The following is a 13,993-nucleotide window of genomic DNA, read 5'->3' as shown; positions in this document are numbered from 1 at the left end:
TACCAACTCCAGGAATATATACAGAGTGGAAAATAGAGTAACAGTAGGTGCAAGGAAGCTGATAAGGTTCCGGAAAAGAGAATACAACTCTGGGATGAATATATTTATTTATTTGTAGCAGTTATACCCCGCTCTTTCCCGCTTGATAGCAGGTTCAGTGCGGCTTACAATGTATGGGTTACAAAGTATCACAGAGATAACACAGTTGAATAGAGTAGGACAAGAGGAAGAGATGTGGGAGGAAGGATTGAGTTATGGGTAATGTTAGTGGTGTGGATTAGGTTCGTAAATTAGGTCGGGTCATTTGGATAGGCTTGTTTGAAGAGGTAAGTTTTCAACAGCTTTTGGAAGGGTAGGTGTTCGTTAGTTGTTCGGATGGATCTTGGTATGGCGTTCCAGAGTTGGCTGCCTATAACAGAGAAGTTGGATGCGTAGTAGGTTTTGTATTTGAGACCTTTGCAATTGGGAAGGTGAAGATTGAGATATGTTCGAGAAGATTTGGACCTGTTCCTGGCTGGAAGGTTGATCAGATTGGTCATATAGTAGCATACAGAGAGAAGTAATCCCAATGAGGCTGATAAGTCTCCGGGGATGGGACTACAGCTTCTAGTGAGCAATACAGAGTAGGATAAGGGTAGAAGTACACTTAATTATAACTGGAGTGATAAAATTTGTACAGTTTGAAGTAATAGGATTATGTGGAAGGGGGTATTGTTCATTTCTTAAATTGAAAGATGTGATGCATTGTTCATGAATTAGTTCGGGCCTGCTGGGTAGGCTTTCCAGAAGAGGTGAGTCTTGAGGTCTTTTCAAAATTTTAGATGGGTATTCACAGTTCTAATGTTTCTAGGTAAAGTGTTCCAGAGCTGGGTGCAAATGTAGGAAAAGCTGGATGCATATGTTGATTTGTATTTTAGTCCTTTACAGTTTGGGTAATGCAGGTTTAGAAACGTTCTTGATGATTCGATTGATGTTTCTAGTTGGTAAGTTGATAAGTTCGGTCATGTAGGTTGGGGCCAGACCATGGATTATTTTGTGGACCAGAGTGCAAATTTTGAAGGCTATTCGTTCCTTGACTGGTAGCCAGTGCAGTATTTCACGTAGGGGTTTAGCACTTTCGAATCTTGTCTTTTCGAAAATGAGTCTAGCTTCCGTGTTTTGCGCGGTCTGGAGTTTCCTTAAGATCTGTTCTTTGCATCCCGCATATACGGCGTTACAGTAGTCAACATGTGATAGTACCATTGTTTGAATTATGTTACGGAAAGTTTCCCTTGGGAAGAATCCGTTTGAGTTTCCACATTGCATGGAACATTTTCTTCATGGTGGCAGAGGCTTGGCTTTCCAGGGTTAGGTTGGTGTCAATAGTAATTCCAAGGATCTTCAGTTTGTCTGATATTGGGAGAGTATGTTCCGGGGTTTTTATGGATGAAGGGAGGTTTGTTTTGTGGTGAGAAGAGAGAATAAGGCAGTGAGTTTTTTCCTGTTTGAGTTTGAATGCCGATGCCCAGGCATCCATTAAGCTTAAACTAGTCTTTATTGCAACAGTGATTTCTGTTGGATTAGAGTTGAACAGTATGTAAATGGTGACATCATCCACATACAGAAAAAGATTAATTACAGGGTGCAGGTCACTTTCCGCTCCAGCAGTCGTGAGGAAAGGCTACAAATCTACCCTAGGTCTAAGAGAGCCAAGGCCAGTGACCTGACAGAAAATCAGCAGTGCTGGGGAGGTCCTGCTTTTGACAGCTTCGAAATTTAGTATCACCAATAATCCTTCTGACCTAACATTGGCTTATGTTTACATAGACCACCTCAATTTTCACTGGGATATAACTGAATGGGATGACGCAAGGGTGAGCTGAGGCTGTACAAATAGAAACCACCACAAACTGCCATAAAACCAATAGGTGTCAAACTCCATCTGCTGAATGAAACCTTGGCTATGCAGCTAGGTGAAGGACCAACACAAGACCTAGCAAGTAATGGAGGGACCTCTTTATAACACTGGAGAGTTTAAATAAGCTACACAGATTCCGTCCTATTTAAGGAAGCATTGAAAACTTTAGCTAAAAACTCTGGAAAGCTTACTCTGTATAGAAAGACCCAGGGAAGCAGTATCTTCATTTCTTTGGCTCCCTATGGGCAATGCTACTCTTGTTCCTTGGCGTCACATGTCTGCCATTTTCCTTAGCAGTTTTGCCTAGGGCTGGATTTCCATCTGAAGCTTCCCTAGGTGCCTCCTATCCAGCTCCTTTTCTCTCGACCGCTACCAGAGGAGAGAAAGACAGTGAGCGAGTGTGTTGAGATAATTGCAATCACCCAACATACGAACCTTTTAAACTCCCCTAAGTGAATTTTTAGAACAGAAGTCCCCGTTTTGTTATTCTTCATGGATCTGAGTCAGACATTTTACAGGGCTACAGTATTAAAAGCATAAGATTTAATTTATAACGCTTGTGCTTCTCTGCAAATTATTTTCTTCAGTGCTTCAAGAGCACAGCAGGCAAGGGGAAAGAGGTGACCAGAAGCCATGTGCTTACTCAGAGTTTGATGCCTGCTCTTAAGTTCAAGGGAGTGTAACAGAGTGCTTACAAGCAGTGAAGAAAGGAGATATTTCCACAGATTCGATGGTGGCAGTTGTTAATCACTGTAGCACAGAAGAAGAGAATGGATGACAATCACAAGGAATAACGGTGGTATTCATATATTGATGGCGACAGGAAGACAGACTCATTATTTATACAAGGAAAAGTAGGTTTGTGAAAAAAAAAAGAACATAAAGCTAATGCAGATCAGAAGTAATGGCTACAAGAGAGACTCTATATAGTAGAGTAGATTCAGAAAAACAGAAAAGTAAACAAGGGCGGATGTAATTTGAAGTTAAATAAGACTGTAGCCAGACATTCCTGTAATGATAAAAGGTGTTATATGCTTATGTTATCTCTGTATCTCTTTCAGGGAAAAACTGATATTGCAATACATATGGTTTGTAGTATGAGTGTACAGGTTATGAGTGAATGTGTGAATGAGACGAAGGATTAGAAGAACCTGGTATTTTCCAATTATTAATTTTATAATATTAGAAATATATGTAGTTACTGTTTATAGAGATTTGTGAAACATTTGTTAACTAGATTGAAATAGAGGGCTCTCATTTAGGGTTACTCATTTTCAAGAGAAGAACCAGGTGGCTTTAGTCACCTCCCTTTGCTCTTTTGCAGATGGAAATCATCATCAGCAGAAAGTAATCTTTTTTTTTTTTTTTTTTTTTCTCTCTCTTTTTTTTTTTAATTAGAGGGGCTCTATAGCTGCTTGCCACAGGCTAGGCAGCTGTTGGTGTTGGTGAATCCTTTTGGAGGAAAGGGTCAGGCACAGCATCTCTTCTACTCTCACGTTCTGCCCATGTTGACGGAAGCTGACATCGGCTTCAACCTGGTGGTGACAGGTAAGACTGGTCTGTCCTAGTGTTTCTCTTCCTACTGGGCTGCAGTCATAAAGGTGATAGCCAGAGATCTGCACTAGTAACACAGAGATCTAAGAAGAAGACGGCCCCTGCAGGAAAAATCAGAAAGCCAGAAAAGCAAAGGGGAGCCCCCCCACCCCCAAAAAAAGGTTATAGCTGAAAAACAATAATGGAGGAATGGCTGATATACCAAAAGCCATAAGAAGCATCAAAAATCTCCTCCAACTCAGAAAAGAAATAAAAAAAAAAGTCTACAGTTGATCAGAAGGATATTGTCGCCTTCCTTTCAAATCTACCTCTTCAAAACTATATGAATAAATATCACCAAAATTTTACAATTGAACACAAAAGCTACCACAACCTTTTCCTCTTCAAATCTATCTCTTCAAAAACAATAACCACACGAACTATAGATGCCCTCTCCATATTGCACAACACTATTGTAAGCCACTTTGAACCAAAACTTGTTTTTGGATAATAGTGGGATACAAGAATGCATAAATAAATACCAGTGGAGGAGTGGCCTAGTGGTTAGGGTGGTGGACTTTGGTCCTGAGGAACTGAGTTCAGTTCCCAGTACAGGCAGCTCCTTGTGACTCTGGGCAAGTCACTTAACCCTCCATTGCCCCATGTAAGCAGCATTGAGCCTGCCATGAGTGGGAAAGCGCAGGGTACAAATGTAACAAAAATAAAATAGATACTATTGGAGATTCTACATGGAATGTTGCTATTCCACTAGCAACATTCCATGTAGAAGGCTGCGCAGGCTTCTGTTTCTGTGAGTCTGACGTCCTGCACGTACGTGCAGGACGTCAGACTCACAGAAGCAGAAGCTTGTGCGGCCTCATTGGTGATCTGCAAGGGCCGACTTCTACATGGAATGTTGCTAGTGGAATAGCAACATTCCATGTAGAATCTCAAATAGTAGCAACAGTGGAGGAGTGGCCTAGTGGTTAGGGTGGTGGACTTTGGTCCTGAGGAACTGAGTTCAATTCCCACTTCAGGCACAGGCAGCTCCTTGTGACTCTGGGCAAGTCACTTAACCCTCCATTGCCTGCCACATTGAGCCTGCCATGAGTGGGAAAGCGTGGGGTACAAATGTAACAAAAATAAATAAGAAGCAAAAGGGAAGCTATTCTTAGTTTAAAAGAAGACAACTTTAAGATTAAAAAAAATAATAAACAATCCTGTATAAATACAGTATAGGAACCATGACAACATGCAAAACAAAGTCTCAACTGGGTCATCAAAAGAAACCTCATGTCAAAATACAACTTGTCAATTGTGTACATCAGTAATGTCAACAATGTATAATCACACCTATGGATCCAGAAAAACATTTCACAACCTTGTTCATACGTACACTTGCTACTCGTATAATTGGAATAGAAAACACTTTTGTTTTTCACTTAGAGAGAAACCAATGATATGAAAAATCAGTAACACACCTAAAGTGTAGCATGAGTGAAATATATCCTGGAAAGCACATGATGAATAAGTTAGCACAAGGATCAGAACATCTGTAAGGACCAAGTACAAAATGCATCAGTATTACAGAAGTACTTCATTTTCACATGCTTTCTAAGAATATATTTTAATCACATTATAGTTAAGGGAGTTAGAGATTTTTGATTGGAAACATTTTTTGCTAACGCTATTTTTATTTACGTTTATCTCACATTATCCAATAAGCTAAGCAAGTTACAGCTTACAAAATAAAACAAGTAGAGACACATAGTAACGTGGAGGGCCATAATTGAACGGGGCCGGCTATCTATAAGGGCGGCCATCTCTAACGCTGGCCCCGTCAAATGGCGTACTTAATAGTATTATTGAAACAAGATGGCCGACCATCTTTCGTTTCGATAATACGGTCGGGGCCGGCCAAATCTCAACATTTGGCCTGCCTTAGAGATCGCCGGTGTTAGAGGTGGCCGCCATTGGTTTTCGCCGATAATGGAACCTAATGGCGGCCATCTCAAACCTGGCCAAATCCAAGAGATTTGGTCATAGGAGGAGCCAGCATTTCTAGTGCACTGCTCCCCCTGACATGCCAGGACACCAGCCCTAGGGGGCACTGCAGTGGACTTCACAAATTAATCCCAGGTACATAGCTCCCTTACCTTGTGTGCTGAGCCCCCCAAATCCCCCCCAAAACCCACTACCCACAACTGTACACCACTACCATAGCCCTTAGGGATAAAGGGGGGCACCTACATGTGGGTACAGTGGGTTTTGGGTTTTTTTTGGAGTACTCCCATTTACCACCACAAGTGTAACAGGTAGGGGGGGGGATGGGCCTGGATCCACCTGCCTGAAGTGCACTGCACCCACTAAAACTGCTCCAGGGACCTGCATACTGCTGTCATGGAGCTGGGTATGACATTTGAGGCTGGCAAAAAAATGTTTTTTATATATTTTTTTGGGTGGGAGGGGGTTGGTGACCACTGGGGGAGTAAGGGGAGGTCATCCCCCATTCCCTCCGGTGGTCATCTAGTCAGTTGGGGCACCTTTTAGAGGCTTGGTCGTAAACAAAAAGGGACCAAGTAAAGTCGGCCAAATGCTCGTCAGGGCCGGCTTTCTTTTTTCCATTATCGGCCGAAGCCGGCCATCTCTTAACCATGCCCCCGTCCTGCCTTCGGTACACTGCCGACACGCCCCCTTGAACTTTCGCCAGCTTTGCAACAGAAAGCAGTTGAAGCCGGCCAAAATCGGCTTTCGATTATACCGATTTGGCCCGCTTTAGGATAAGGCCGGCCATCTCCCGATTTGTGTCGGAAGATGGCCGGCCTTCTCGTTCAAAAATAAGCAGGATAGTAACATAGATAACGGCAGAGAAAGACCTGCATGGTCCATCCAGTCTGCCCAACAAGATAAACTCATATGTGCTACTTTTTGTGTATACCTGACCTTGATTTGTATCTGCCATTTTCAGGGCACACACCGTAGAAGTCTGCCCAGCACTAGCCCCACCTCCCACCTCCCACCACCGGCTCTGCCACCCAATCTCCGCTAAGCTTCTGAGGATCCATTCCTTCTGAACAGGATTCCTTTATGTTTATCCGTTACCATTTTCATCTCCACTACCTCCCGCGGGAGGGCATTCCAAGTATTCACCACTCTCACCATGAAAAAATACTTCCTGACATTTTTCTTGAGTCTGCCCCCCCCTTCAATCTCATTTCATGTCTTCTAGTTCTACCGCCTTCCCATCTACGGAAAAGGTTCGTTTTTGGATTAATACCTTTCAAATATTTGAACGTCTGTATCATATCACCCCTGTTTCTCCTTTCCTCCAGGGTATACATGTTCAGGTCAGCAAGTCTCTCCTCGTACGGTTTGCAACGCAAATCCCATACCATTCTTGTAGCTTTTCTTTGCACTGCTTCAATTCTTTTTACATCCTTAGCAAGATACGGCCTCCAAAACTGAACACAATACTCCAGGTGGGGCCTCACCAACGACTTATACAGGTCGTTGGTGAGGACTTTCTTCTGCTGGTCACACCTCTCTCTATACAGCTTAGCAACCTTCTAGCTATGGCCACCGCCTTGTCACACTGTTTCGTCACCTTCAGATCCTTAGATACTATCACCCCAAGATCACTCTCACTGCCTAACACATATGTCTCCCGTGGATTTCTACTCCCTAAGTGCATCACTTTGCATTTCTTCGCATTGAATTTAATTGCCAAACCTTAGACCATTCTTCTAGCTTCTGCAGATCCTTTTTCATGTTTTCCACTCCCTCCTTGTTGTCCACTCTGTTACAAATCTTAATATCATCCGCAAAAATGCAAACTTTACCTTCTAACCCTTCGGCAATGTCACTCACAAATATATTGAACACAATCGGCCCCAGCACCGATCCCTGAGGCACTCCACTACTCACCTTTCCCTCATCCAAGCGAATTCCATTCACCACCACCCTCTGGCTTCTGTTCATCAACCAGTTCCTAATCCAGTTCACCACATCGGGTCCTATCTTCAGCCTGTCAAGTTTATTTAAGAGCCTCCTGTGGGGAACCGTGTCAAAAGCTTTGCTGAAATCTAAGTAGATTACGTCTATAGCACGTCCATGATTCAATTCTCTGGTCACCCAGTCAAAGAATTCAATGAGATTCATTTGGCACGATTTACCTTTGGTAAAACCATGTTGTCTCGGATCTTGCAACTTATTGGCTTCCAGGAAATTCACTATCCTTTCCTTCAGCATCGCTTCCATTACTTTTCCAATAACTGAAGTGAGGCTTACCGGCCTGTAGTTTCCAGCTTCTTCCCTATCGCCACTTTTGTGAAGAGGGACCACATCCACTGTTCTCCAATCCCTCGGAACCTCTCCCGTCTCCAAGGATTTATTAAACAAAGCTTTAAGAGGACCCACCAGAACCTCTCTGAGCTCCCTCAATATCCTGGGGTGGATCCCATCCGGTCCCACGGCTTTGCCCACCTTTAGATTTTCAAGTTGTTCATACACTCTCTCTTCCGTGAATGGTGCTATATCCACTCCATTCTCATATGTACTTTTGCCAGTCAATCGCGGTCCTTCTCCAGGATTTTCTTCTGTGAAAACAGAACCAAAGTATGTATTTAGCAAATTTGCTTTTTCTTCATTATTGTCTACATAGTGGTTCGCAGCATCTTTCAGTCTCACAATTCCCTTTTTAGTCTTCCTCCGTTCACTAATATACCTGAATAAATTTTTGTCACTCCTCCTTACATTTCTAGCCATTTGTTCTTCCGCTTGCGCTTTCACCAACAACAAAAAGAAATAATAACAAACAGATAAAACCCCCACATTTTAAAAATCTACAGCCAAGACAAGAATAAAAACAGATATACAGCTGGACTCAAATAGCAAATGTCTGTTACTAAGTTTGATGACACAATACTTTGTCAATGCGTCACTGTTGTATTTCTTAATATGACAGTATCCCTGTTGCAGGCAGCCAGCTGAAACATGGCCCATGTTAGGTTCTTCAAGATGTTTTGTTTGTCATATAGTCCCTACCCTTTGTTTTTATGATTGTTAATTTAATTTTTATGTGTGAAAGGTTTCTAATCTGTCTCGGGCTATTTGTCCATTTGGGAAACTCAAACATTTCTTGAGGCCACTGATTGTAAATATAATTAGGCCACATAATAATACACACATAAGTAGTCATTAAGAGGGTTTGTCTAGATCACCGTGTAGTCCTGTATCTGATAAATGAATGTAGCGGAACTTGAAATAACATGCTCTACATTCTTTTAATTCCTTGTACCCTCTCACCTTTGGACAGAGAGACAGAATCAAGCGCGGGAGCTGGTGAAAGATGAGGACCTGTCTCGCTGGGATGCTGTGGTCACTGTGTCCGGGGATGGTCTCCTATATGAGGTAAGGCAAGCCCTTGCAAACATTGACATTAGCCACGTTCAGTATTTCCAGTCACGTATAGCACTGAAGTGAACCAGAATCATACAGTAGTTCTATTACCTGGATGTAACGGACCGTTATCTGACTGTAAACTGCCTCATTAGATTCCACGGATCACCGATTTTCACCTGTGCCCCTCTCTCTATCATCTTGCTGTCATCCGACCTTTCTCATCAACAGCGTCTGACAGAGGATTGGCGCGATTGTATTGTGGGTGTGGTGATGGATGCCAGTGAGCACGGTCCGGCCCTGGTCCACCCAGCAGGGTCCGAACCACTACAGGAGCCTCGTTTGGGCCACCGCCATTGGGCATCTGTTTGTTCCTTGAGGCTGCTTGCTTCGTCTGCACTCCGACTTTCCCCCTGACGTACTTTGTCTGTGCCTGCTGATACTCAGCCCGCCGCCGTTGTGACCTCTTGGACAGTGCGTCTCATGGCGTGGGGTTTCGTCTCCTGCTGTCTTTTGGCTTTCACTTTTCCATCTACTGTTTGTCGTTGGAGGTGCTGGAGAATGAGCGGATCACTGAGCCGGTTGTCATGGGGGCTGGAGTGGACGGTTGGAGGGGCAGATTACAGCTTCATTACCACCATGCAGGGTCGGCATGGTCTGTCCAGACGATTCACCTCGTTCCCAGACATTGAAGGCAAACTTTCTCTCAACTAGTCGAAAAAGGTACTACCACAGCTCTCCATTATAGACTGTCCTTGTCCTGTTTCTGTGATGGGTGAGCCCTTAGGATCCCTAAGGCCCCGCAGGTCCTTAGAGGACAGCCGTGCACCCCGAATCTTCACCCGCGGCGGCCGCCGTTCACCAAGGGTTGAGCCCCCAGCTGCAGGCGGCCAGCAGGTCTGCTGGAACCGCGGGGTGACGGCTGACCTGGCTGGTAGTCAGTAACACCGTCTCGGACGCTCAGTCTCTGAAAGGTAGCTAGCAAGGGGGGCTAGCCCTCCGTAAGGATAAGTAGCACAGTCTCTGAAGGTTAGCTAGCTAGGGCGGCTAGCACTCCGTAAGGATACGTAGCACAGTCTCTGAAAGGTAGCTAGCTAGGGCGGCTAGCACTCCGTAAGGATACGTAGCACAGTCTCTGAAAGGTAGCTAGCAAGGGCGGCTAGCACTCCGTAAGGATAAGTAGCACAGTCTCTGAAAGGTAGCTAGCAAGGGCGGCTAGCACTCCGTACAATCCCACTGTGCAGGCTTCTGATACACGAAACGGAAGCACTGAGTCTTCTAGCTCCCATGTTTAAATATTGCGCCGTTCCGCCCCCTCGTCGGGAGGAAAACCAACCAACCCGGACCCGGAAGACGATGGGGCTTGAGGATTGGCCGGCCTGCCCTCCGGCGTGTTGTGGGAGGAGCTTCCGCACCGATCCGCCCAGGGCAAGGGAAGCATCGGCGCCGACGCCGCCATCTTGGCCGGCGCAACGCTCCACTCTCCGGGGCCCGCATTTGTTCCAGCGGGTCGCCGGGCTCGGCTCGACCCGCGGCAGCGCCGGCTTCCCCGGAGGTCCGTCCCCGCAGCCCTGGATGCCGCGTGGCCCGTCGACCATCGCTCCCCACCCCGGGAGCGCAGGTAGGCACGGGAAACGTGACAGTATCCTCCCCGGATGCCCCCTCCTCCCCGGGGCCGGGTTTGGAAGGAAACCGGGCATGAAAGGCTCTGATCAGATCCGGCGCATGTACGTGTTCCGCAGGTTCCCAGGAGTTGTCCTCTGAACCAAAATGCTTCCAAGACAATAAGTAATATAGCCTTCTCCGTCGCCTCTTTGAATCCAGAACGTCCTTCACCTCATACTCCGGATCGGGAGTGGCTTCTAGAGCTTCGGCCTCTTGCCGTTGAGGGTGCCATCGGGACCCTCGAAACCTTTTCAACAGGGAAATATGGAAGGCGTTATGCACCCGTAGGGTATTCGGTAATTGCAACCGGTAGGTTACTGTTCCAATTCGTGATTGGATTGCAAACGGTCCAATGTATCGAGGTCCCAACCTCCGGGAGGGCACCCGGAGTCGTAGATATCTTGTGCTTAACCATACCTTCTGCCCCGGCTGTAACACTGGAGCGGGTCGCCGGTGGCGATCTGCGAAGACCTTGTATTTGGCCGCAGTTCTCTGCAATTGCTTCCGGGCCATCTCCCAGACCCTCTGTAGATCAGCCAGAGTTTGATTAACCATGGGGGTCGGAGATGTAGAAGGGAATGGTACTGGAAGCCGAGGATGTCGTCCATATACCACAAAGAACGGAGATTCTCCCGAGGCCGAGTGGTCACTGTGGTTATATGCAAACTCGGCCCAAGGAAGCAAAGAGGCCCAGTTATCTTGCCGCGTGTTGACAAACGCCCGCAAAAATCCCTTCAATGTCTGGTTAATCCTTTCAACCATGCCATTGGTTTGAGGATGGTAGGCCGATGAAAAGTGAGTCTCTACACCCAATGCCGTACATAATGCTCTCCAGAAGCGTGAAGTGAATTGGGGTCCTCGATCACTGATGATCCGAATGGGCAGCCCATGAAGCCGGAAAATGTGTTGAATGAAGTATTGGGCTAAGGCGGCCGCCGATGGTAGTCCCGGCAACGGAACAAAGTGGGCCATCCTGGACAGCCGGTCCACCACCACCCAAATTACCGTGTGACCCCGGGAGCTGGGGATGTGACCCCGGGAGCTGGGGAGGTCAGTGATGAAATCCATGGATAACTCCGTCCAAGGGACTGTCGGTATGGACAGCGGTTGCAAGTCCCCTACAGGAGGCCCAATTACTGGCTTAGTCCGAGCACACACAGGACAAGTGGTGACGAATTGGAGAATGTCCCGCCTCATATGAGGCCACTGATACTGTCTTGCAATGGAACGGAGGATCTTTTGATACCCGAAGTGTCCGGCCCATCTGGACGAATGTCCCCACTGCATTACCTTTTCTCTATCGGCGGGGGGCACTACTTCCTTTATAGGAGTGACTCCTCCTGCGGCCGCACCGAGACATGCCGGATCCAACATGGGATGGATCTCCGTTGTCTCTTCTGGAACCTCAAATGCTCTGGAGAGAGAATCCGCAGGAGTATTCTGAGCCGCAGCCCGAAACACCAGTTGAAAGTGAAATCTGGCAAAAAACAACAACCACCGGGCCTGCCGGGGATTCAGCCGTTGGGCCTCTTGCAGATACAGAAGATTCTTGTGGTCAATGATCACCGTAAACCGGTGTTCGGCTCCCTCCAGCAGATGCCTCCATTCCTGTAAGGCTAATTTTAATGCTAAGAGTTCTCTATCCCCTACCGTATAGTTACGTTCCGCCGGGGAGAATTTACGAGAGAAGAAGGAGCAAGGTTGACGCCGGCCTTTGGGGTTGACTTGAGAGAGGACCGCCCCAGCCCCCAAAGCGGACGCATCCACTTCCACAATAAAGGGTTTCTCAGGATCCGGGGCCAACAGGATGGGTGCTGAGTTGAACGCCTCCTTCATGTGGCGGAAAGCCGCTTGTGCCTCTGGCGGCCAATCCGGGACCTTCGCGTTCTTCCTAGTGAGCGCCGTCAGCGGCGCTGTCAGTTGCGAATACTGAGGTATAAACTGGCGATAGTAGTTCGCAAATCCCAGAAAACGTTGTAGCGCTTTCAATCCCAGTGGTTGAGGCCATTCCCGAATAGCGCGGAGTTTGTCAGGCTCCATCTGCAGGCCCCCGGGTAACAGAATGTGTCCTAAAAAAGGCAGCGACCGCTGATGAAAGGCGCACTTACTGAGCTTGGCGAACAGGCGGGATTGCCGCAACCGTTGCAGCACAGCGCGCACATGACTTACATGTTCGGCGGGGTTCTGGGAAAAAATCAAGATGTCGTCCAGGTATACTATCACCGTGGAGTTCAACAAATCCTCGAGCACGAAATTGATGAATCGTTGGAACACTGCAGGGACGTTGCATAGGCCAAACGGCATCACCCGATACTCAAAATGTCCCTCGTGAGTATTAAATGCCGTCTTCCATTCGTCCCCCTGCTGGATTCGAACCAAGTTATAGGCCCCCCGCAAGTCTAATTTAGTAAAAATCTGGGCTCCTTGCAGCCTGTCAAAGAGTTCAGGAATGAGTGGTAGGGGAAAACGATCCTTCACTGTGATGGCATTTAACCCTCGATAATCAATACAGGGCCTCAAGGAGCCATCCTTCTTGGTAACAAAAAAGAATCCGGCCCCGGCAGGGGACGTAGAGGGGCGGATGAACCCTTTCCGAAGATTCTCCCGGACGTACTCTTGCATCACCTTGGATTCTTCCCGGGACAAGGTGTACAATCGACCCCGGGGTGGCATAGCATCCGCCATTAACCTAATGGCACAGTCGAAAGACCGATGAGGCGGTAGGATCTCCGTCTCCACTGGACTAAATACATCTGCAAAGTCCCGGTAATCCATAGGCAGGGAACCTAGATCTGCCCGCGCCCCCTGCGGCACCATAGCCAATGCGGGACAGCTGCCCGGTTGGCCCTTACCACAGCTCCCCCGACAGGTGCTACCCCAAGACCGGATAGTTCCCCCGTTCCAGTCAATCACGGGACTATGACACCGGAGCCATGGCAAGCCTAGAACCACCGGATGAATGGTCCGGGATAGCACCAGGAACTGAACCTCCTCCCGGTGGTCCCCCCCCCCCCCCCACCTGCAACTCCAAAAAAGGGGTGATCTCCGTGACCGGCTGAGGTAAGGTAGTTCCTTGAATGGTGGTTACTTGCAGCGCCGGTCGACGAGGAAGCGTAGGCCAGCCCATCTGTTGCAACAGTTCATAGCCAATAAAGTTGCCCCCCGACCCAGAGTCCACCAGGGCCCGAGTCTGGATCATGGTCTCGTGCCACCGTAGAGTTACTGGCAGAGTTACCAGGGAATCCGGTAGGGGAGCGGAGTGCCCCAAGACCCCTCCCCTCAAGGTGCCTTGGGGGAAGCGTTTCCCGCCCGAGCGGGACAAGCACGGATGAAATGCCCGGCCTCACCACAATAGAGGCATAGCCCGTCCCACAAGCGCTTCTTCCTGTCCGAAGGAGCCAGCCGTTGACGGCCAATCACCATTGGTTCTTCCCCATATTCCTTGGAGTCCCGGGTCTCACGGCGAGGTGACGGGCCCTTACCGGCCCGAGCTGGTCCCCG

The 13,993-nt window shown here is 47.5% G+C and overlaps 1 protein-coding gene across 1 annotated transcript in view; it reads left to right on the top strand.

Moving 5' to 3' along the window:
• Positions 1-13,993, top strand: part of SPHK1 (sphingosine kinase 1) — a 57,961-nt gene that overhangs the window by 15,219 nt on the left and 28,749 nt on the right. The window contains exons 2-3 of the mRNA XM_030208197.1: positions 3,296-3,445; positions 8,745-8,839. Coding sequence (XP_030064057.1) covers positions 3,296-3,445; positions 8,745-8,839 — 245 coding nt within the window. The remainder of the gene's footprint in view (positions 1-3,295; positions 3,446-8,744; positions 8,840-13,993) is intronic.

Source organism: Microcaecilia unicolor, chromosome 6 (assembly GCF_901765095.1).
Source record: "Microcaecilia unicolor chromosome 6, aMicUni1.1, whole genome shotgun sequence".
Classification (NCBI taxonomy): Eukaryota; Metazoa; Chordata; class Amphibia; order Gymnophiona; family Siphonopidae; genus Microcaecilia; species Microcaecilia unicolor.
Note: the sequence above shows the minus strand (reverse complement) of the source record. Positions and strands in the feature narration are given on the sequence as shown.